General features: G+C 41.7%; 1 protein-coding gene across 2 annotated transcripts in view; it reads right to left on the bottom strand.

The window, feature by feature from the left end:
• Nucleotides 1–25,766, bottom strand: part of LOC143297272 (alpha-2-macroglobulin-like protein 1) — an 83,487-nt gene that overhangs the window by 26,951 nt on the left and 30,770 nt on the right. Inside the window, exons 17-21 of one of the 2 annotated variants that reach the window (XM_076609525.1) lie at nt 24,873–24,978; nt 23,855–23,955; nt 16,818–16,893; nt 12,308–12,422; nt 261–489 (exon numbers count right to left, since the gene is read on the bottom strand). In XM_076609525.1, the coding sequence (XP_076465640.1) occupies nt 261–489; nt 12,308–12,422; nt 16,818–16,893; nt 23,855–23,955; nt 24,873–24,978 (627 nt within the window). Of the gene's footprint in view, nt 1–260; nt 490–3,383; nt 3,559–12,307; nt 12,423–16,817; nt 16,894–23,854; nt 23,956–24,872; nt 24,979–25,766 lie in introns of both variants that reach the window. The other variant, XM_076609523.1, reaches the window with a different exon arrangement.

The raw sequence follows: 25,766 nt of genomic DNA, 5'->3' as shown, positions 1-25,766 counted from the left end.
TAAACAAATGACCGACCAGGGATCCATAGAGTCATTTCACTGAATAAATCTTGAATCCTTTTGTGCTCTTTCTGCAGTATTAATCAAATCAACCAATCAAATGATAATGAAAAAGCTGCTTAAAAAACATCTATTATAAATCAACCAGTCAATTTCATGTTTCTAAATCTGAAATCTGACAAAATGTCACACACGGACTTCTTCATAATATAAATCAAATCTATTGTCACTGTTACAATGTTATCATTATCATCACTCACATGCAGGCACTTGTCCAGGTAGTTGTAGACTGTGACAGTGATGGGCAGACGCTCACCCCGCACGGCATTGTAGGGGAGGTTGAAGGCCAGGAAGAAGGGCTGGAAGGTGGTGATGGAGGTGACGGGCGACAGGCCGAAGCCTGCCTTGTCGTTGATGCACAGCGAGTTGCCCACCCACTGGGTGATGGTGTCCGGGACCATCACCGGGTAGTCCAGCTTCCCGCTCTCACTGTCGTGGGAGTGTGAAAAGGTGGAGGAATGTATTTTTATTATTCACTTCTTTTTTTTCTTCTTCTTTTTTTTAAATAAGATACAAGAATACTTTATTATCCCTAAAAAAAAAGATAAAAAAAAAGAGAAAGAAATTGGTTTTTGGTTTTGCTTTCACGTTTACTGATATGTGCATGAATGTGTATTTGTGTGTGTTCGTATGTTTGATCGTGAGCATGTGCGCACACATGTGTGTGTGTGTGTGTGTGTGTGTGTGTGTGTGTGTGTGTGTGTGTGTGTGCCTATGTCTGGAGGGCAGCTGCTATGTACATATGTATGTTAAAAAAAGTATGTATGCACTGTGTGTGCATGTGTGTGTGTGTGTTTAATTTGGTGGTCACATTTTGGTGTGTGTATGTAACATTGATGTAAAGTGTAATGTAAACTAGTGTTTCATAAAGCACCCAGATGTATCCATGATTATTAATATCATATCCATTTGTTGTTGTTGTTTTAAAATACAGTAACTTTTATCAGCAACCCCCCCCAAAAAAAAACAACAAAAAAAGATGAAAATAAAAAATGTGTGTGTGTGTGTGTGTGTGTGTGTGTGTGTGTGACCATGTCAAATTATTTGAGGAGGCACAGGGAGTGGGAGGGGGTATCTGACTTCAAGAGAGGGGAAGTAGTTTCCTGCCATTTTCAAAAATGTTACCCCAGCACAGACACTTGTTTGCCTCAGTGAATTTTTTCTGCAATGGCAACTGATTTGTTTCTGGTATTTCTTTTGTGTGTGTTTTTTGTTGTTTTTGTTTTGTTTTTGTTATCAATATGCATGTTGAAAAGATAAACTCAGTTCATCGTTTCATCCAGAAGACATAGCACTCACAACATACATGTTCTCCAGTTCTAGTGGAGAGCATGTTGGCTTTAATACAATGACCATTTTTACCCTGCCATGTCGTTGTGTTCTTGTTAAGTTGTTTTCAAGGGAGCGTGTGCACAGGGAACATTTATGTTTCCAAACCCAGTTGGAAAGACCTATCTCCATCCTGAACTGCAATGTGGCCATGATTCAAACTCAACACCATCAGACTGAAAGTCCAGTGCTCTCAGAACACAACCACTGTGGCTGCCATCCAGGCACTCTGTTCAGTTGGTCACTGCCAGTGGTTAGGAAGGTGAGCATATGTGTCTACATGCTCATGTTAATGTTGATCCACTGTTTGTGTTAATGACTCAGCAATGGAGCGTGTCTGCTTCGCACATATAACTTTGGGGAGAACTGAAAGAAAGGGAAGAAAGGGAGAAAACGAAGCTCAGGAAGGTCTATAAACTGAATTCAGGTTCTGATTCACATTTTCTTCCATATGCTATCTGCCACAGTGAAAGGGGAAATGCTATCATTATAACCGTTTTCTTTTTTGAATTAAACGTTAACCCATCAGTCCTGTATCACTAAATGACAAATGGACTGTAAAGAACCAACAATGTTAACTAACAATACAAAAATGAATCTTCAATAACAATGCCTTTATCAGGCTCACAACGACCACACTATGATAAATTTGCATTGTGTGTAACATAGGTATCACTAAATGACAAATGGACTGTAAAGAACCAACAATGTTAACTAACAATACAAAAATGAATCTTCAATAACAATGCCTTTATCAGGCTCACAACGACCACACTATGATAAATTTGCATTGTGTGTAACATAGGTTTCTTTTCTTCTTCTTCTCTAACATTTTCAACAGACTAAATCCAAATCGAAGTGCTTCCACAAACTAGTTGGAAAAAAGGTAACTGCTGTTTTGATGGTGGAAAAAAATAAACTACTACTACTTCGTTTGTGGGCTGCAACTCCCACATTCACTTGTATGGACACAAGTGGGCTTTTTATGTGTATGACCGTTTTTAACCTGCCATAGTCCGTTTTTCAGGGGAGGGGGTGCATACTGGGTATGTTCTTGTTTCCATAACCCATCGAACGCCGACATGGATTACAGGATCCTTAACGCAAGTATTTGATCTTCTGCTTGCTTATACACATGAAAGGGGTTCAGGCACCAGCAGGTCTGCACATATGTTGACCTGGGAGATCGGAAAAATCTCCACCCTTTACCCACCAGGCACAGTTACTGAGATTCAAACCCGTGACCCTCAGACTGAAAGTCCAACACTTTAATAACTCGGCTATTGCGCCTGTCGAAAAAATAAACAAAAACTGTCATGCACATAAAATGTTAAAAATCTCAGTGTGTGTGCATGTGTGATTTAAACCTAACTGAATGACATAGGAAATGAATGATGAGTGCCCAATGGCAGCCGTCAGTCAGCTCCACCAGATAAGCAGCCTGTTGTGCAAATGACCCGTGTTTGCAGAGCCTTAGAGCTTGGTCTCCAACCGAGGATAGGTGCTATATAATTATATCATTCATTCACTCATCATACAATTCACAAACCAGCTGGAAATATAATCTCTCCAGAATATTCTTCACTTATGTATATTATTCACTCTTGATGTCTATGTGTAAACAGTAACTATTTTATTCAAACCATATTCATGACATTGTGGCAGTGATATGTTTTCTCCACTGTTTTCTTCTTCTTCTTTTTTTATACAAAACTAATACAATCTGACAGATGTAACTGTTTTGTAATTTCAGTCTAATACTGTCACATTTCAAGAAGACAGTAAGCAAGTAAGTAAATACTGCTAGACAAATAAACACAACAAAATACACAACCCACAGTATGTCAAAATGAAAGCTTAAACAAAACAGAACAAACTTGTGGCAAAAAATAAATAAAAATAACAAAAATAAAAAAAGAAGAAAATAAACAAAAATTCAATGTTAATAAACAAAAATTCAATGTTCAAACTCTGCCCCTAACTACACCACCTACCCAACCATCTGCAGATCCCAGAGCCAGGTTTCGGGGAAATGGGAACGAGTTTTTTTTACGTCCTCGGTGGGACGCTTACGAGCAGCCATGACACGCACAGGCAGGCGACGGGCCATGGGACCCGGCAAGCCTACGTTTGCCACCACCCCATCTGGTAACGACACTGGCATGACATCTTGTCCACCAGACACGCAACACAGAACGACAGGTTTAGCCAGACACCAGGGAAGGGTTATGTTTGTGTTCGTTGGTGCTGCGCTGATGTGTGTGAGTGTGTGTGTGTGTGTGTGGGGGGGGGAATGGGGGGGTGTTGTGGGCTTTGTGTGTGTGTTGTGAGTTGTGTATGTGTGTGTGTGGGTGGGTGATGTATGTATGTTGGGTTTTTTTTTGGGGGGGGGGGTTTGTGTGTGTGTGTGTGTGTTTGTGTGTGTGTGTGTGTGGTATGAGGGAAGGTTGAGTGTTTTTAGTGTGTGTTGGGTGTTTATGGGTGGTGAAATGTGGTGTGATATGTGCAAGTGTGTGTGGGTCAAAATGTTTATTTTTCTAGCTGTCTGTTCAGTCACTGTTTGGATTCATTTTCTTAGTCTCTATGTACATATAATAATGCTTCTTAATAACACTGCCTTCGACTTGTGGGTTCACAGTTGAGAGTTTTGAAACTGTTCAGATTTGCTATATTTTTGTTGACCATCCATTGAATACGGTACTTTAAGACCACATTTAGTCCATGTCGTCTAAAAATGAACCATATCATCTTGACCTGCCCTTGAAATTACCAACTGTGTAATGAGATTACCAAGTGCGTATCTTTTTTTTTCTCCTCAAAATCCTGTACTATCCTTTTGCACTTCAACACAAATATTTTGCAGTTTGTATGTAGTGTTCTTTTTCTCTTTTCCCCTACCACTCTTCGGTGTTATCCTGATGATATTGTTCTCACACTGCTGATCCAAAGTCCCCCGCCCCCCACCCCCTCCTCCCAGCCCCCTCATAAACAGCCACACATGAACTCATTCCCTGGAAGAGACTGCCGCTGTGTCCTTCCAACATCCATCCCAATAAATCTGAAGACTGAAAAACTCACGAGAGTTATGGAAAAGGAGACAAAATCAGGATTATGGTCACCATGACAATGAAGCATGAAAGACAAAAAAAAAAAAAAAAAAAAAAAAAAAATTCCAGACAAATCTACAGATTTTTTTTTTATTATTTGAATCATGATGGATAAGAATGAGAATGCAGCTGCTGCTATGAAGATCCATTTATAACAGAGAAAAAGTGACAGAGCTCTACTTTCCACTTCCTTTCAGAATCTACCCAGGCACCAAACAGGCCGGAGAGAAACAGGCCCTTGTAGTAATGGTCAGGAAACTTGAAATGAAATTATGGTGCTTAGAGCCTCGCTGAGTAAAAAAAAAGTGTGCCCCATACGCAGTCTGCACAGCACAGACTCCTCCTTTCTGTTCTTCACCCCCGAAGGGAGGGTCTCTTTTAGGTCTGGACGGATCTGGAACAGCTTGTTGTCCGTCTGGGTGTTCCACTCCTCTTGCCAAAGATCCTTAACGTAAGTGTTCACCTTCCGCTTCATGTCTGTGTATGGTACAAAGGATCTGGGTAATTCTTTCTTTACAGCGTTCCTGGCCAGCAGGTCCGCCCTTTCGTTACCACGAATGCCAACATGTCCGGGAACCCAGGCCAACACAACCTCGTATCCTTTCTTCGTTGCGAGAGTAAAATCTTCATAAAATTCCAGCAGTTTGGGATGAGTGATATATTCCTGCAGGCGATCGCCTCCAGGGCTGACAAGGAGTCGGAAAAGATCATGAATCTCTTTTGTTTCGAAGAGAGAACCATTTTTACCGCCAGAACCAGTGCGGTCAGTTCCGCAGTGTACACCGAGCTGTCAGACAGGATGTGTTCCGTTGAGGGCCGGTCAGGAAAGGCGGGACAGAACGCAGATGCAACGACTCCGTCCTCTCACTTGGAACCGTCAGTGAAGATACTTTGAAAAGTGGGGAATTTGTGGCAGAGTTCTGAAAAGTAAGTTCTGTAGGCCAGAGAACTGGTGGAGTCTTTACGGTATGAGGCCAGATCGAATCGGACCTCAGGTGTTCTAAAGGTCCATGGAGGGCTGTCAGGGAACTTAGAGAAATCTGAGATGCCACCGACATCCAGATCGGCATTTTCTAAGTGCTGCTGAATGCGGAGTCCGAGAGGAGGTATGGAGTTTGGGTTGTCTTTAAATTTCTTACCGAAAGGGTTGTTGAATACAGCGTCGTAAGCAGGGTTTGTAGGTTCAGAAAACAATTTCAAATAATAGTTTAGGGTCAGCTTCAGTCTGCGGTTGGAGAGAGGCGGTTCCCCCACCTCTGCGTACAGTCTGTGCACAGGAGTGGTGCGGAAAGCACCTAAGCTGAGACGGAGCCCTTGGTGGTGTACAGGGTCCAACAGTTTCAGGTAAGACGGTCTGGCCGAGCCGTATACTACACTTCCGTAATCTAGTTTGGACCGGACCAGGGCTCTGTAGAGGTGCAAGAGAGTTCTCTTATCAGCACCCCAGTCCGTGTGTGCCACAACTCGAATGATGTTCAGGGCTTTTTGGCAAGATATTTTCAGCTGTTTAATATGGCTGAGGAAGTTCAGCTTCTGATCAAAGACGACCCCTAAAAATTTGGCTTCCTTGACCGCCGGGATGGTGGATTTTCCCAGACGGATTTCAGGGTCCGGATAGAACTGGCAAAAGTTGTGAAAATGGATGCATTCAGTTTTGGAGGACGAAAATGTGAAGCCATTCTCCTCTGCCCAACACTGGATTTTGTTGACGCAGAGCTGAAGCCGTCGCTGGATGCTGGCATACGTGCTGCCAGTTGTATATAAGGCAAAATCGTCCACGAACAGCGAGCTGTCCGATCCCTTCTGAACAGATTGAACGATGTCATTAATTCTGATGCTGAAAAGAGCCGGCGACAGGATGCTCCCTTGCGGGACACCCAGCTCCTGCTCGTGAATGTCAGACAGGGTGGTGCCGACCCTCACCTGGAATTGTCTGTCTTGCAAAAAATTGTGGATGAACTGGGGCAGGTGTCCTCGGAAGCCGAGCTTGTGCAGGTCCGAGAGGATTCCAAATTTCCACGTGGTATCGTAAGCTTTCTCCAAGTCAAAAAATATGGCCACCACATGCTGTTTGTTTACAAAGGCATTTCTTACAGTGGTTTCCAGACGAACCAGATGGTCAACGGTAGAGCGATGCTTGCGGAAACCGCACTGTTCTTTCGCCAGAAGGCCGTCAGTCTCTAGTTTCCACATCAGTCTACCGTTGACTATCTTCTCCATCAGTTTGCAGATGCAGCTGGTCAGTGCTATTGGGCGGTAGTAGGAGGGGTTCGAGGGGTCTTTTCCCGGTTTCGGCAGCGGGATTATGAGGGCTTTCCGCCAGGAGGGTGGAAAAAAGCCTGTGACCCAGATGTGGTTATAAACTTTAAGCAGGGTGTCCAGACAGGTTTGGGGAAGATGCTTTAAGAGTTTATAATGGACCTCGTCCATTCCTGGACAGGAATCCGTACAGGTCTGAAGGGCAGATTTAAGTTCATTCATTGTGAAAGGAAGGTTGTAATTCTCTGTGTTGTCGGAAGAGAAGTTACAGGGTGTTTTTTCTGACAGGTTTTTGGTTTTAAGAAACCGAGCAGATTTGTTAACAGATCTCGAGTTCTGTTCAAATGTGGAGGCAAGCAAATTGGCAACTGCTTTCTTCTCTGTGACCAGAGCGTCTGAAAGTTTAAGATGATGAAAGGTTGGGCATATGTTTTTGCCCTTAATTCTTTTTAAAACCCTCCACACTTTCTTCTTGGGTGTGTTGGAGGTTAAGGAAGAGCAAAAATCTCTCCATGACTTTCTCTGGCTCTTTTTAAAAACATACCTGGCTTTCGCCCTCAGCTGTTGATGGGTTCGAACGCTATCGGTCTCCGGAAGACGCGTCGCTGCGCTCTCTTCCGAGACTTACGGGCCTCCCGACATTCCGCGTTGAACCAGGGCGTTCTTGGCACCTGAGGCTTGGAGGTAGACGATGGGACTGCTGCTCTGGCGCAATCTAAAACGATCCGAGTCAGAGTGTCAGCAGGGTCCTTGCTTTTCAATACTGTTTCTTCCTGCAGCTCCGCTCTTATCTTCGTGGTAAAAAAACTCCAGTCTGCTTTGTCATAGTTCAGGCGGTCAGGCAGAGAGTCACCTTCTCCATCTGTGGGGCGGAGGACGACAGGAAAGTGGTCACTCCCGTGCAGATCGTCGTGCACTTTCCACTCGTAGTCCAGGACCAACGATGGATCGCAGACCGACAGATCTAAACACGAGAGCTTTCCAGAGGACAGATGAAGGTAAGTGGGAGACTTGTCGTTAAGACAGCACAAGTCCATGTCGGAAAGAAGGTTTTCCAAGAGAAGACCTCGGGCTGATGTCATCTCACTTCCCCAGAGCGGGGAGTGTCCATTGAAGTCGCCCAACAGTAAAAACGGACGTGGGAGCTGGTTGACCAGGTTCATGAGGTCCTGCCTCAGAACACGGACGGCAGGAGGAAGGTACAGAGAGCAGACAGTGATGGTTTTCTCCAGTGTGACTCTGACTGCCACCGCCTGTAAAGGGGTGCTTAAAAGAACTGTACTGTATAAAAGGGACTTGCGAATAAAAAGAGCGACACCTCCCATCAATCCCTCTTGCTTTGGTTGAGCGGGTTTAAAAACGGAGTTAAAACCAGAGAGAGATAAAACCTTGCCATCTATTTGCAGAGTCTCCTGCAGCACCAGCACTGAAGGTTTCAAAGCACGACAAAGCAGCTGGAGTTCCTGGAAATTGGCGTAGAAACCCCGGATGTTCCAGTGGATCACTGCCATTAAGAAGGTTAAAAAAAATAATAAAGCAGCAGCCTATTCCATCGCTACCCCCTGCTCCTCTGCTTGCGGTGGCTCAAGGTCGGCCAAGATGGAGTACTTATTTTTAGAATTTAATTTTTCTGATTCCGACCAAGTCGGAATATCCACCACCTCGGCCCTTCCCGATCCCGCCAAGGCCGCAACCCTCCCCTCCTTGAGTTTTGGAGGTACGGGGGGTTTCTGGCCACTTCTGCCAACCCGAGGGCCAGGCAGACGAGAGGCGGGGCGAGGGGGGCCGGGGGGTGGGGTGGGGCGGGAGGCAGACAACGTGCCTCCGCCCGAGGCTTTTCGCTCCCGCCCAGCAGCCCCTGAGGACTGCCGCACAGGATGGGAAGGGGTGGACATGGCGCCTCCACCCAAGGCCAACGGTTCTAAAGAAGTAGGAACGTCGTCCGTCTGCGTCCCTGTGGACGTCATCTGGACCGCGACGTCCACCATCCTGGGTCTGACGACAGAGGCATACGACGCCTTAGGCGACACGGCCTCCACCTGTTTCCTTGCCTCAAAGAACGTTATCTTCTTTTCTGTCTTTACCTTCTGGATTTGTTTTTCTTTTTTCCAGGCGGGGCAGTGTTTCGATGAGGACGGGTGGCCACCTCCGCAGTTCGCACAATGGGCTGGACTGACGCAATCGCCCTGGTGCGCCGCCTTTGAACAGGTGCCACACGCCTCTTCCTCCTTGCATCGGTCTCGCACGTGTCCAAATTTCTGGCATTTGAAACATCTTAGAGGGGACGGCACGTACAGGCTTACACTCACCATCAGGTATCCGACTCGAATGTCCCTGGGGACATTCGGGCAGCAGAAGGTGAGGAAGAATGTGTTGGTCGGGACTCTGTCTGACCCCTTCTTCACCGTCACCCTGTACACGTCGGTCACTCCCTGAGAGAACAACTCGCTCTTGATCTCAGCTTCAGACACTCCTCTCAACTCCGGGCATCTGATGACCCCCTTTGAGCAGTTGAGACCTTTGTGAGGGGAAACCTTCACCGCCCTATCCACAAAAGTGGTCGCCTTGAGAAGAAGCTGTGTCTGCCTTTTTGACTCTGCACTAAAAACGCTCCGCTCCTCAGCCTCTTGATGGATTTCAGCGATCCTGCCAGACACTGAAAGCCCTTCTGGATAGCGAAGGGGCTGAGAGCCGACAAGGGCTTGTCGTCATCAGCGCCCTCCATCACAAGCCACGACGGCCAAAATCCAGAGGTCTCAACGACCTCCGAATCTGAGTCCGAATCGTCTGTTCCTTGTCGTCGTCTTTTTCCAAATGTAGGGGTGTGTAATTGTTTGGAATTCATGTTGAAAAAATTATAAATTCATCCCTCCCTTACCCACCCACCATGGGGTCCAACTTAGGGGCCAGGGTCAAGGGAACACCAGCTTGACCCCTTCCAGGTTTCGGGAGGGATATACGACCAACAGCCTAGCTCCAACGTGTTCCCCCCCGATCATGCCCAGCTCCCGGGGACAGAGAACCAAGCACTACGGGGGTTACCTTCGTTAGCCTCTAAACTGCCAGTCTTGACCCAGCCCCATGAGGGGGTAGCCGATTGACACACACGGGCCAATGTGTGCCGCCTGTCTTAGGAGAGGTCCGAGCCAAAGGGATGTGTTGAGAGCAGCGTGCTCTCTCAATCCCCAGGATCTCATTCCCCTCCATCACAGGTCGCGCCGCATGGCAAACATGGCGGGCCTGCAGAAGGCCGCAGAGAAAAAAGAATGTGGAAAAGAAGGCTTGATGGGGAGCTGAGGACAGAAAAGAGGCGGTAAAAAGAAGAATAGAGAATAGCGAAAAGGACAGTGGGTCACGTTTAGTTTGGGCCTCACTCATGACCGGGTCAGGAAACTTGAGCAACACTTTCCAAGAGACTCATCTATGAAGTGGATGACACTCAAATGTGTGGACCCATTCAGGCTAATAATGCAGTCAGAAACCATCTATGGGTTGAAAAACTCTACAATGACGTCTCTGACTTTGAACCCACAACCTCAGTTTACAGTTTTAACCCAAACCAGCCACTCTGGCAAAGTAGATTATGTTAATCATCTCCTTTGCCACAGCGGCTGGTTGGGGTTAAAGACATCAAAGTCAATATATATATATATACATATATATCGTTTATCAGGTATGCAGGCCATTAAATGGGTGAACAAGAGCAGTCAACAACAGATAAATCCATGAAGGCAGCAGTTTCAGAAATGAAATCTCCACAAATTTCACAATCCACTCAGCACTGAGCAGTCAAAGCAAGCAGCAAGAAAAGTGAACCATACAACATTATTACTGCAACATGCCAGCCATGCTTTTGTTGGGTTTGTCCCCAGTTTGAAATACTGCTTTGTACAATGCACACACACTTTCCATTTCATGAAACGCTCAAGGTGTAAGAACTGCAATTGAACGGTCACCATGCCATGGATGTCCTCATGTGCCATGCAAAGCAATCAATACTTGCTATGGTGACAAACAATGACAAACAAAATGTAAACAAAGGTTTGTTTGTCTTCTCTCTTTCCTACTCCTCAACCACTGCTACTAACACTGAAGTCTGTAGAATTGCTGTTACACAGACATTTGTGTAACATAAAAAATTTAAGCATTATTCATATCATATTAGCTGTATTAAAAATAAAACAGAGTGTGCCACAAGTGATTATCCTACACCTAACTATCTATCATTTTGTAATGCCACAAAACGGATCACTGTTTCAAATCATCATTTGTCAATAAACTGAAAGGAGGAGTTTGTATTATACTCCATGTTTGGTGTTTACATATACTTACCATGTCAAACTGATGCAAACTAGGCCTATGGTTTGCTCTGTTTGGCCAAATTTCGCGCGGCTTACAGTGAAAAGACGCCCCTCTTAGTCTGGCCCGCTCTTAGCCAATCAAACGCCTCTAACAGCTATAAACTGAAAAGATATGTACATCCATGTGCATCTTCAGCCTAAATATGGTTAATCAACCAAATTTACTATTCCGACACTGTCTGTAAATCAAAATAAAACAGTTTTCAAAAGAATAACTTGGATAAATGTTTAATTTTTCATGCATTATTTTTTTCAAATTTTTATGCAAGTCCTCCTGAAACACCTGATAGATTTACCCTTTTCACTGCTGCAGCACAGCTGGACATGATAATGCATCCTCTACTGTGTTTTGATTATTGTTTCATGTTTTCCTGCAAGAGTGGATACTTCACTGCATTTGTACTGTCCCTCTGAATTGTGTGGCTTCAGCAAACTGGGTGAGGACTACAGAGAATTGTGTGCTTTGACTGCCTCGTGTGCCCAACGATGAGAGAACACCCATGTCAATCAGTCAGTCTCTTGGGGAGGGGGATGGAGGGGGGGGGGGGAGGTTAGGGGTTGAAAGGGGGAGGGGGGGGGGAAGCAAGGGGGGAGGTGGGAAGAGGGAGAAAAAGAATTGTGGGCAGGATGGGCCAAGAACTTGGACTGGGGTGTGTTCCTTGGGTATTTGTCTGATCATGGAAATAATGAATACTGATAATTGTAGACGGGAAGGAAACCTAATCCTCCTTGTATATTATCTGATACAGACACGCATTTGTGGACATTTGTTTCCCTCCATCCTCCCACACATAAACAAAAATAAATAATCCACTTTTGTGACAAAAAAACAACAAAAAAACAACCTAGCAACATCTACTCACTCTGTTTCCAGGATATCGTCCCATCCCCTTCACAGACCTTTTAGATGGATTGATATGGATGCTTATTTGGTGCTTATCATTGATCAGCGATAAAACTCAGAAGTGCTTTACAAGCACAACACAGTCATTGCACAACAGGTCATCTATCCTAAGTAGAGCACCTGACAGCTGCTTTCAGGCACTCATCATTCATTTCCAGTGCCACTAAGTCAAATATACTCCCACACCCATCCGGCATCGACTTGGCACACGAATCATCCACCCCATCTCCCTGGTAATCAAACTTACAGGGACCGTGATTTACGGTCCAACAACACTGGCCACCTACCCAACAGACATCAACTCCCACAACCAGGTTTCAGGGAAGTTGGTTCGCACTTTGTCCGCTGACGCAGCCAAGGGCACAACGCTTACTCCTCCACCCTCTCGCTCCATCGGCACTGCTGCTGAAAGTAGTCACCGATAAGCACAGTGCCTTCGCTCGTTTCGCAACCAACTTGGCGACAAGCGGAGTTCCAAAACTACATTAAACTTTTTAAAGACAAGCACAAAAAAAAAAAAAAAAAAAAAGGGGGGGGGGGGAGCGGGGGGGGGGGGGGGGGTGGGGGGCTGAAGAAATACTGACTGCAAATTTACCAGTTATGGTCCAAACCTTGAAAATTTTTTGTCCAATGGTTGCTGTCAGAAATGACAGTGGGTGCTGAGCTGTGATGTACAATCAAAATATGACGGCACTCAATGATCAAAAGTGAAATGTCACAAAATCCAATGGTTTTCCAGGCTGCCATAGGATTATCAAAAGAACTGAGTTAGGAAGGCACAGGAAAATATGCTGTGAAGAAGTATTTTTTTAAAGTACTTTTTAGAAACAAGAAGGAAAATATGAGAATATGAAGTGGATAGAAAAGCAAAGAAGTACTTTTTTGGAAGATGTAAAAAAAAAAAAAAATTCCGTGAAAAAATAAAACAATATTTTTGGGGAGCAAAATACAAAAAATGTTCTGTGAAAAGTAAAAATAGTAGTTATATAAAGAAAAGGAAAGAAATGCTGTAAAGAGGAAACTTTAAAAAGTACTTTTTATGCAGAAAAATGAAAATGTATTGTGAAGAGAAAAGTATAAAAAAAAATGTTTTGTTAGAAAGAGAAAAGAAAATATACTAAGAGAAAAGTAAAATATATTTTGGGATGAAAAATGAAAATATACTCTGAAGAGAAAAGTATGAAAATTAAAATTAAAAAAAAATAATAAAGGTTTAGTTAGGCAGAAAAAAGAAAACAGACTAAGAAGAGAAAAGTATTTTAGGAAGAAAAAGGAAAATATACTGTGAAGAGAAAAGTAAAAATATGGTTTTGTTAGGAATTAAAAAAATTTAAAAAAAATAAAATATATATATATATATATATATATATATATATATATACCAAGAGAGAGAGAAAAAAAATATTTCAGGAAGAAAAAGGAAAATATACTTGGAAAGAAAAGAAAAAAAACCCAAATATACTTTGAAAAGAAAAGGAAAAAACCCAAGTACTATTGAGGATACAGGTCAATTTGCTGAGGAAAAAGTGTGGGTTTTGTTGTTGTTGTATTTATTACCAAACACCTTTAGGAAGAAAAATAAAAATATGCTTTTAGCAGTCAGTCATCACAAGTAAGAATTATCAATTATTACAACATACAAACTCATCTAAGGAAAGAATGATCCATCTATGCAATCTACAAACTCATCATACATGGGTTCAAAGAAGTAAGTGAAGTTGCAGAGCAAATTTTGAAAGAATTACTGACATTTCATATAAGTAAGACGACATATTACAGGCTAGGGAGCCTCTTGGAGAAATAAAAAGCAGTTAATTCAAGACTCATACCAAAGTAGGTCAGGAGTAAACAGATGTAATAATGATAGTGTTTGAAGCAAACTTTACCATCAAATCAAATATCAAAATCACTTCTACTTCCCAGAACAAAATGTGTATGGCCCATCCAAAGTAAACAGTGGCTGTCAGTTGACACAATGTATATATCTAACAGAAAACTATGTGGTCAGAACATTAAATTCACAGAACAATAAACTCTGAGCTAGCAATAGCAAAAAGTTACATGAAACAAGCAAACATGTGACTAACTGGGCAAAAAAAAAAGGATGTACATGAACTGACCAAGTCTTATGGAACATAGACTGGTAGTAACAGTAAGATTGGTAGTAACAGCTGTTTTTTTTTAATGCATAAATAAATCTATAACTTCATCGAGATTTCAAAAATATTTTCAACAACTACAAATAAAGAAATGATGAAGGAACAGGATTAAAACACAAGCAGAAACTCAAAGCATGACCTAAGAAAAGATCCTGCTTTAATAACCAATGCTGAAACAACAGCTGTCTGATTTAAAAATAAATAAATAAATAATAAATTTTATATGATAAGACAAATCTCTCTCTCTCTCTTTCTTTTCTTTGCTAAAAACAGGGAACAATAACAAAAAAAGCTGCAAGCACAACAGGCTGTATATAAGAAGGGTGAAGTGCTCAACTGTTTCCACACAACAGAGAGCTCAAATTTCATGCTCAAAATCTGAAAATCTGAAGTAAAATTTTCGCAAGGCATGTCAGCATAGACACACATATGCAAAAACATGCATGCACACACAAAGATCTAAAGAATCGTGCACAAGCACACACACACCCTATATAATGCAGGGGATTAGTGAAGAATTGGAAAAAGCAAGAAATACTGAAGTATTTAAATAACTTCAGGGGGTTCAGGGGGGAGGTAGTTTAAGAGAAGAAAAAAGCAAAGATAGACTAGATTTTAAACAAAAGGTACACAAAGAAGTTGTTAATGTGGTAATGCAAGAAGTAACTATTGCATAGAGACACAACACATCAAATCACAGTAAAACAACTGCTTAATAATGGTGATAAAACAACCAAAAAAAAAAAAACCACACACAAAAATACACATTATTCACCTACAAATATAACCAAAACCATATAACTTGAGCCACCAACAGCTATCACTGTACAGTGGTTCAAACACAATCGGAACTGATAAAACCATCAAAATAAGTTACATAGGGGACTGATTAAAACCATGAGGGAAAACAAACAACAGGACCAGAAAGAGTGAAGGAAAAGTTTGTCAAAGAGGCAAGGAACCAAGACAAACAGGTACGATTAACAGAAACAGCAAAGCCAATATGTCTTGAAAGGGTGGCAAAAGGAAAGGAAAGGAAAAAAAAAAGGGGGGGGGGGAGAGTGAGAGAGACAGAGACAGCCAGATAGAGAAAGAGTGAGTGAGAGAGAAGAGAGGGAGTGAGAGAGAAGACAGAGACAGACATACAAAGTTACTGAGACAGAGAGAGAGAGAGAGAGAGAGAGAGAGAGAGAGAGAGAGAGAGAGAGAATGAATGAAAAGGAAAGATTAAAAAAAGGGAGCAGAGAGAGAGAGTGAGAGAGACAGAGACAGCCAGACAGAGAAAGAGTGAGTGAGAGAGAAGAGAGGGAGTGAGAGAGAAGACAGAGACAGACATACAAAGTTACTGAGAGAGAGAGAGAGAGAGAGAGAGAATGAATGAAAAGGAAAGATTAAAAAAAGGGGCAGAGAGAGTGAGAGACAGAGACAGCCAGATAGAGAAAGAGTGAGAGAGGAGAGAGAGAGAAAATGAGAGAGAAGACCGAGACAGACATACAAAGTTACTGAGAGAGGAGAGAGAGAATGAATGAATAAATGAAAAGGAAAGATAAAAAAAAAGGGGGGGTGGGGGGTCAGAGAGAGAGAATGAGAAAGACAGAGACAGACAGATAGAGAAAGAGTGAGTGAGAGAGAAGAGAGTGAGTGAGAAAGACAGAGACAGACATACAGACAGAAAGAGTTTGAGAGGAGAGAGAGAGAGAGAGAGAGAGAGAGAGAGAGAGAGAGAGCGAGCGACAGAGCAAACCGAGACACACAAAAACACAAAGAACAAAACATAAGTGGGGTATAACCATGCCCCACAAAACCTTTTTCGTGTGTTCTTAAACAAATCTCTCTCCCACTGTTTTTGATTCTTTCACAAGATCCACTAGCAGTCATCTGTCAAAGGCCCAATTATGATTTTCCCCAAGCTGAAAATCTAAGTTTCCAGTTAACACCACCTAACTAAGCCACTTCTGGTGTCACTCACTTCATGACATGAACTAGCATACACATATGTTCAAATGACAGTGCAGCAATTTCTTTCAAATCACTGAAACCATTCTGCTTTAATCTTCTACAAAATGATGTGAGACTGCATCACATTTGAAGCTGTTTTCCATCAATGCTAATGTCACACCTTACAAGGTCAAACCTTAGTTTTACCATTTTCTGAGCACTAGCCTCAATCTTTTTTTTCTTTTTTTTCTAACCTCTGAAGCATGTACACAATCTAGTTGCAACTAATATATTAAAATACACACTCACTCTTGCACCGGCACTGACAGGCAGACATGGCAGGAGAGAGAGAGAGAGAGAGAGAGAGAGAGAGAGAGAGAAGGGGGTAACTAGTTAGAAGAGACAAAGAACATGTAAATGCAAATAATGCAGATAAATGTGATGTATACATATTCATTCGTGCCTACCAAATGAAACCTAGTTGACACAGACCACAGCATAAAGGTGTATGAACATAATAAGAGTAACAAAAATAACAATAAATAATAATGATAATAATAATAATAGCAATACATGTATATAGCGCTTTCAAACCTCTCAAAGTCTTTCACAATAACATGTCAGACACACACACACACACACACACACACATTGAAGAAACAACTGCAGATCCATGCAATACGGATCATATTCTACTCACCGTAGTAGATGGCGTGACTCCAGCTACAGGGTCTTGTCTCCACATCCAAGTTGGTCAGTACCAACATCCCCATTTGCTGTTGAAGCACATTCAGTTATCAGAACCAGAGTTAGAATGACATTATCATACCCACTTATCTGTAGAAGTACAATCAATCAGAACCAGAATCAAAATAACATTATCACCCCCATTTGATGCAGAAGCACATTCAGTCAATCAGAACCAGAATCAGAATAACGTCATTATCACCCCCATCTGCCGCAAAAGCACATTCAGTCTATCAAAACTGGAATCAGAATAATGTTGTTATCCCCATTTGATCCAGAAGCACATTCAGTCTAACAGAACCAGAATAAGAATAATGTTATTATCATCCCCGTTTGATGCAGAAGCTATTCAGTCTATCAGAACTAGAATCAGAATAATATTATCACCCCCATTTGCTGCAGAAGCACATTCAGTCAATCGGAACCAGAATCAGAACAAATAACACACACAATAATGTTTAAACAAAAAAGGAAACCCTATAAAGTAAATTAATCTTAAACAAACTGCAACAACAGGAACAACAAAAAATTGAAAACAGTTTTCTCACTGAAAGTCTGTATCTTACAATTGTTACCAGTTCCCATCCAGTTTGTACGAAATCCTAAGACTCTGCTGACCGATATCATAAATCATAAAAATATGTGAGAGAAAGAAAGAGAGAGAGAGAGAGAGAGTGAGACAGAGAGAGAGAGGGACAGAGACAGAGACACCAAGCAAGCAAGTGTGTGTAAATGGGGGGGCGAAGGGAGGTAAGTGTTGGTGTGTTGCATGTTTGTATGTATGTGTGCCGGTGTCTGTGTGTGTTTCTATGTGTATGCATATGCATTAAAATTAAAATTAAAAATATTGCTTAGAGCCCAGCCGACCATGAAGGCCATATCAGGGCTATCCACCATTCAAAGTCTGATCACCGCAGATGGGCCACCCCAATGTTTTCAGCTTTCTACTGCACTGTGATCACTCCATGATAAAAATTTCACAACTTTTGTATTAAGCATATACTATATTAAATACTATTAAAAATATTTATTTCTTTTAAATATTGCAATATTGTCCACGGAGGGACATCACGGAACAACGTTCTCAATGAATCTGCTGTAAAAAAACCCCGTCGTGTGTCATAAAAGTCCCAACAATCAATCAGAATATGTTGCACAGTGAGTGGTTCATCACACGGAATACACCAAGGAGCCTCTTCTCCTTTCAGGAGGTAGGAATGTGTGATGTATGTATGACCTGTATGAAGTCGGCACAGCACTGTCATTTCTTTTCGATTCACCACAGCCATAGGAAGAGTCTCTTGAAGATTTGGTCGTATTTTAAATAATTTGTTATCTATTTGTTCATTCCATTCTTTCTGCCAGAGATCTTTAGTATACCGATGAACTTTGGGTTTAAAATCAGTAAAAGGAATATAAAACTTACGTTGTTTCTCTCTAACAGCACTCTTAGCCAGATTATCTGCTATTTCGTTCCCTTGAATGCCCACATGACCGGGCACCCAAGCCAGCATGATTACAAAACCATTTCTTTTAAGATGGGTAAACAAACTGAAGAATTCTCGAAGTTTGGGATGATCAATATTACGATGAGCTATTGCCTCCAGAGAAGAAAGCGAGTCAGAAAAAACAACAAATTTACGATTAGATGATTGCAATATAGCATTTAAAGCTAGATTTAAAGCAGTTAGCTCTGCAGTAAACACAGAACTGTCTGACAGAATATGTTTCGCGAGTCTTTGGGAGGGAGAAGTCGGACAAAAAGCAGAAGCAGCCACTCCCTCCTCAGATTTTGAGCCATCCGTAAAAATTTTCTGATATAATGGATATTTCTGGCAGAGTTCGGAAAACAACTTTTTATAGACCAGTGAACTGGTACAGTCTTTCTTGAAGATGGCGAGATCAAATAAGATTTCAGGAGTTTCAAAAGTCCATGGAGGTTCCTCAGGAATTTTAAATTCAGTATCTATTAATGTAGGATCAATTTGGGCTTCTTGAATGTATTGAAGCATTCGGATTCCCAATGGAGGTGTACACTTTGGGTTGTTATCAAATCTGGATTTAAACTTTGGTTTATAAATACTGTTGTGAGCTGGGTTTTCTACTTCAGAAACTAATTTAAGGTAGTAGTTCATAGAAAGTTTCAGTCTACGATTTGAAAGAGATGGCTCTCCAGCTTCTGCATATAAACTATGTACCGGTGTAGTACGGAAAGCTCCCAAACAGAGTCGGAGTCCCTGATGATGAACAGGGTCCAGCATCTTTAGGTAGGAAGGTCTTGCTGAACCATAGACAACACAACCATAATCAAGTTTAGAACGGACAAGTGCTCTATAGAGGTGCAAAAGGGTTTTCTTATCTGCACCCCACTCCGTATGTGCAACAATTCTTATAATATTTAGAGCTTTTTGGCATGAAATTTTTAAATGTTTTAGATGACTAAGGAAGTTCAATTTCTGATCAAAAATAACCCCGAGGAATTTCACCTCTTTAACAGCTGGAATTTTTGATTTCCCTAGATGAATCTCAGGATCTGGAAAAAAATGGCGGTAATTGTGAAAATGGATAGATTGTGTTTTGCCAGTTGAGAAAGTGAAACCATTTTCTTCTGCCCAATTTTGGATCTTGTCAACACAGAGCTGAAGCCGGCGTTGAATGCCAGGGTAGAAACTCCCACTTGCATATAAAGCAAAATCATCAACAAAGAGAGAGGAGTCATTGTCATTGTTTACAGAGTTAACTATATTATTTATTTTGATACTAAAAAGAGCAGGTGACAGAATGCTCCCTTGTGGAACGCCCATTTCCTGTTCATGAAGATCTGAGAGAGTAGAACCTACTCGAACTTGAAAAGTACGGTCTTCTAAGAATTTGTCTATAAATTGAGGAAGGCGGCCTCGAAAACCCATTTCATGAAGATCATGAAGTATTCCCTTTTTCCAGGTGGTGTCGTATGCTTTCTCCAGATCAAAAAAGATAGCTACCACATGCTGTTTATTTAAGAAAGCATTTCGTATAGCAGTTTCTAATCGGACTAAATGGTCAAGGGTAGAGTGATGCTTCCTGAATCCACACTGCTCTTTGGCTAAAAGTCCATCTGTTTCTAGTTTCCACATGAGTCTACTGTTCACCATTTTTTCCATTAGTTTACAAATGCAACTAGTAAGAGCAATAGGTCTGTAGTTTGAAGGATTAGAAAGGTCTTTTCCAGCCTTAGGAATGGGAATGATAAGCGCTTTACGCCAGGAAGGTGGAAAGTAATCAGTAGTCCAGATAAGATTGTAAATTTTAAGCAGTATTTCAAGGCTTTCATCAGGCAAATGTTTCAACAATTGATAATGAATTTCATCAGGACCTGGAGATGAGTCATTGCAGGTTAATAGCGCCAATTTGAGTTCTGAGAGGGAAAAAGGAACATTGTAGTTTTCTATATTGTCAGAATTAAAGTTACATGGATTTTTTTCTTTTAAATTCTTATTTTTCAAAAATAAGGGAGATTTGTTGTTCTTAGTAGAAGAATGACTCTCAATGGAGGATGCTAATAAATTGGCCACTGCTTTTTTGTCTGTGACGAGTGAATCTGCCAGTTTCAGATGGTTGATGGAGGGGCAGGTGTTTTTCCCCTTAATATTTTTAATTATTCTCCACACTTTTTTCTTACTTGTTTTAGAAGTGATGGATGAGCAGAAATTTTTCCAGGATTTTTGTTTATTTGTTTTATAAGTGAAACGTGCTTTAGCTCTTAGATGTTGATGAGCTCGAACATTTTCCGCTATTGGTTGACGAAATACTAAGCGTAGTGCTTTTTTCCTTTTTTTATTTATAAGGCGACACTCCTCATTGAACCAAGGCGTTTTAGGTAATCTAAACTTGTTTGAAGAAGATGGTATGGATTTCTTGGCAGATTTAATAATTAAGTCTGAGAATATTTGCATAGGATCTTCACTTTGAAGGATCTCTTCTTGGATCTCTGATCGTATGATTGTGGTATAAAGATCCCAGTTAGCTTTTTTGTAGTTTAGGTGTTCAGGCTGGGAAGTGTTTATAAAGGTAGAAGGAGTTAATATAGTTGGAAAATGATCACTACCATATAGGTCTTCAAGTACTCCCCACTCATAATCTAAGACTAATGAGGGGTCGCAAACAGCCAGATCTAAACAGGACAGTTTGCCGGTGGATAACTGAATATAAGTTGGAGTTTTAGTATTTAAGCAACATAAATTTAATTCTGTAAAAATATTTTCAAGAAGTAGACCCCGGGCAGATGTTTCTTCACTTCCCCAAAGTGGGGAATGACCATTTAAATCGCCCAAAAGCAACAAAGGTTTTGGAAGTTGAGAAAATAGGTCAAAAAGATCTTGTTTATGAACAGGGATGGAAGGGGGTAAATATAAGGAACAAATGGTAATAGTTTTTTCCAGAGATACACGTGCAGCTACAGCCTGTAAAGTAGTATTTAGTTTAAGCGAACTATGAAGAAGAGAATTATGTATTAATAAAGATACTCCTCCCGTTACACCTTCATTTTTCAGTTGAGCAGATTTGGAAATAACATTGAAGCCTGTAACAGAGAAAGTGTGGTCATCTCTCTGCAGAGTTTCCTGCAAAGCTAGCACACACGGTTTTAGCTGTTTACAAAGTACCTGTAACTCTTGAAAATTCGCCCTGATTCCTCGGATGTTCCATTGAAGAATAGAGCTTTCCATCAGATGTTATACAGAAGATGTTTCCATATCACCATCCAATTCACTCAGAGGTTCAAATGGATTTTTGGCCGCGACAAGCCTTTCCTGACTAGATGTTTTCGCTTTTTGAGAGTTGGATGAGTGGCCTTTCGTTTTCGATTCCTTTCCCGAGGACAATCGAGATGCTGAAGGCTTCCTACTAGGAGGAGGGGGGTTTCCCTTCACCGCAGACCCGGATGTTCGAGAAGGAATGTTGGATCTTCCACCCGTAGGTGGGCCCGTCTTGTCATGATCAGTTTTGCTCCTTTCCTGTTTACTTTCAGTCTGACTTGTCTGGACTGATTGTGAGGCAGTTGTGGGGGTCATCTGCTGAGCAGTCTGACTGCCTGAGCTTTTCTTTATCAGAGTTGTGGGCGTTGCGCCCTTGACCCAAGTCACTTCCGTCTGGCATGAAACAGTAGATGATTTAACCTTCTGTGATTTCTGGAGCACGTCGGAGTATGATAGTACCGACAGTGGTGCTACAAGTTTTTTTGCTTCGTAGAAAGGTATTTTCTTTTCTGTAGCCAATCTTGTGATTTCATGTTCTCTTTTCCATACTGGACAGTCTCTTGAAGAAGAGTGATGGGCAGCCCTGCAGTTAGCACAACAGACCGGATCTTGACACGGCCCACTATGTTTTGCCTTTGCGCATGATCCACAAATCTCCTCTCCAGGACATCTCCCGCTGACATGTCCAAATTTTTGACATCTGAAGCATCTCATTGGAGAAGGAACATACAGTGAAACCTTTACTCTCAGAAACCCTACTTTCACCGACTCTGGAAGGACGGGAGAACAGAAGGTCAAGAAGAAAGTATTTGTAGGAACTCTGATATCTCCTTTTTTGATTGTAACGCGATGGACATCAGTTACTCCTTGTGATTTCATTTCAGATTTTATCTCCGTCTCAGAGATCCCTTTCAATTCAGGGCATCGGATGACGCCCTTTGATGAATTGAGAGTTCTATGAGGAGACACCTTGATTGGTCTGTCTACAAAAGAGGTTGCCTGAAGCATCTTGTCACTTTGTCTTTTTTTCTCACACTTGACCAAAAATGTTTTGGTTTTTTTGTTTGTGTGGACGTTTTTGGAGATTCCTGCAATCCCCGCAAATGCTTTCTCCACAATAAAAGGGCTGAGATCAGTCACTGGTTTTTCAGGGTCTGTGCCCTCAATCACCAGCCATGCAGGCCAGTTTCCAGAAATCTTTCTTGTCTCCTCTTCTGAATCTGAGGACAATCTGTCCTCAGACATCTTTCTTCTTTTGGGGGTTGAGGTATGTTTTGAATCCATAATTTTTCTTGGAAAATTCATCTCTCCCCTACCCACCCACCATGGAGTCCAACAAGGGGCCAGAACTAAAGAAAAACTTTGTTCCTTCCAGGCTTCAGGAGAGATATACGGCCCTCAGAGTTCAACCTAATCCATTGCAAAGGATAGTGCAAAGTTTCCGGGAACAGAAAACCCGACACTGCCAAAGTTCCAAACCAGGTCAAAAAACTGAAAACCTTGACCCAATCCCTCATGAGGAAGCCGCTTGGTACATGCGGGCCTCATGTACCTCCCGTCTAGGAGAGGTTGGAGCCAAAGTGACGTGTTGCAAGCTAGGCTTGCTCAATCACCAGGATCTCTTTCCCCACCGACACGGGTCGCATCGCACGGCAAACACGACGGACCTAAGGAGATCGCAGAGAAAAGGGAAGAAATGTGGAAAAGAAGACTTGAAGGGGAGTAGAAGACAGAACAGTACCGATCAAGGCAGATGATAATATAAAACCAAAATTTAAAAAAAGGAGAAGAAGAGCTCACCATCATGAAAGAGCGTGAGGTGACCCTGGGAACTAAAAAGGAGAAAAAACCCCTGAGGACCCCCAGGGCAGACCCCAGGGGGGGATGCATATGCATGTATGTTAACATACATACATACATACATACACATATATATATATATATATATATATATATATATATATATATATACATATATACATATATTGAAATATTCCTGTGTGTTGTTTAGTCAAAATCAATTCAAAGAAAAAAAAAGGCTCAGAAGATAAAGAATGTATCAGGTAAACACACATGCAACAATACATACATACAACAGTAACGCATATACTGATGCACACATGCACTCAAGCACACACACGCACACACCCACTCACTTGACGCTGTTGAAAAATAACAAAGTCAAGGAAACTTTATGACAAAACACACCACAGCGCACAAAGTAAATGGATTTATAAATGAAATGAAACCTAACCTTGAAAGCCTCAATGGCGTCCACGTAGCTGGAAGAGTAAGAGCGATGGACGTAGGAAATTTGTAGTGGATACTGCATTTCATCCATCTCATCTTCCTCTCCTGCAGTGCCAATCAGTATTGATTAAGTCATGGCATACATAATATTTTGTAACTTATGAATGAATACTGCAGTATTTTACTAAGAAATATCCACTAAATGAATTACTGCCTAGATGACCACACACGGCCATAGCATGACTGAAAACATTCTAGTCCTCCCCCCCCCACACACACACACACACAAAAGGGGGGTTGGGGGAGGGGGGGTGGGGTGGACAAAAACAAAACAGGACAAAAACAATTTCAAATTCATGATCCAAAAGAATGACAGTATTGGTCAGGCATTTGACTTCTGATCTTGTGTTCACCAGTGATCAGGGTTGGAGACCCCATTTCAGTATGGTGTTGTGTCCTTCGATAAGGCACCTAACTCTGCTTTTCCTCATGCCACCAATGTGTGAATGGGTACCTGGCTAACTGGGAAAGGAGAGACAGGGCCCTTTCTTAAGCCAAGCCCTAGACACAGCAGATATGAATTCACTGTCTCAATGGCCAATAAGTCTATGGGACCTTTAATCTTACTTCTTTTTTTTTTTTTTTGGTCAATGTCATGCATACAAACAATGGACATGCCTCTGGCACAGCCATTTCACCAATTCCTTGCTAGATGACTTAATATTAAAGACCTGAACACAATAATCATTAAATATAAAACACAAATCTTTAACCCACATAACCCAAAATGGCAACAGGAAACTTGTATATCCTGAGCGCACTAAAAGATATAACGAAAATGTCCAGAAAAAGACAACAAAAAACATATAAGAAATAACCCCCACCCTCACTGCCCACCACCCAAAATGGGATCAAACAAACTAAAACAAAAAAAGAAATAAAGAAAAAAAGAAGGGGGGAAACAGCAGAGGGGAGAGGAGAGAGGGAGAGAGAGCAGACAAGAGACTGACTGACTAACTGACCCAAGTGGGACATTCTGTCCTTGCAGTAACTGGAGTCTGACCGGAAGTAACTGTACCTGGATGCACCCCGGGTGGACAGACTGTACTGGGCCAGCTTCTCAAAAACCTGAAACAAGCCTTCATGTTTTTATGACTGTTGGTGGTGGTTGTTTTTTTAACCATCAGTCATTTTGTTTCTAATTCATTGTGTTACGCAACTTATTTCCATCAGCATGTTATACAATATTTTTCCACCTGTTTTACAGAACATTCCTTATCTACACATCTGTTTTTATCGCTGATTTTTCACTTATTTTTGTCAATCCCCAATTCATCTGCACTACTACCTAATTTCACAATTCAAATTTTAACATGTAAATGTATTTTTGTTGAATTATTTTCATCTACTTTCATACTGAACAATCCTACTGCACCAATCTTTGGCACATTTGTCACATATTCTGACATTCCACTCAATAACTTGCACCACAAAATAATTATCAAAGTCATTTCCTGGTTCAACCATTCAAAATATTGGGAGACTGAACAGAACAGAAAGTTGATTCACCATTACGCCCCAATCTGTGCCAGGTACACTGACAACATTTACATGAAATGCGAACAGTTATAGACCACCTAACTTGTTTCACTGAAATTTGACAGACATGTTCCATTTCTGGACACTCAAGTAAATGGGTACAGGGCATACACTTCTGAGTGCACACACACACAATTGATGTTTACAAGTTGATGTGAAAATGTGAGAGCACACACACACACACATACACATCCATTCTCTCTCTCAAGGTATGCCTTCTATGTATATAAGCACATACCATATCTTACACATGCACAGAATTCAGTTTAGTGAGTTATCATGCTGTATGCAAATGAACACAAACTGCACCACAGCAC

This window comes from Babylonia areolata, chromosome 22 (genome assembly GCF_041734735.1).
Source record: "Babylonia areolata isolate BAREFJ2019XMU chromosome 22, ASM4173473v1, whole genome shotgun sequence".
NCBI lineage: Eukaryota > Metazoa > Mollusca > Gastropoda > Neogastropoda > Buccinidae > Babylonia > Babylonia areolata.
This window is presented reverse-complemented; position numbering and strand designations above follow the sequence as displayed.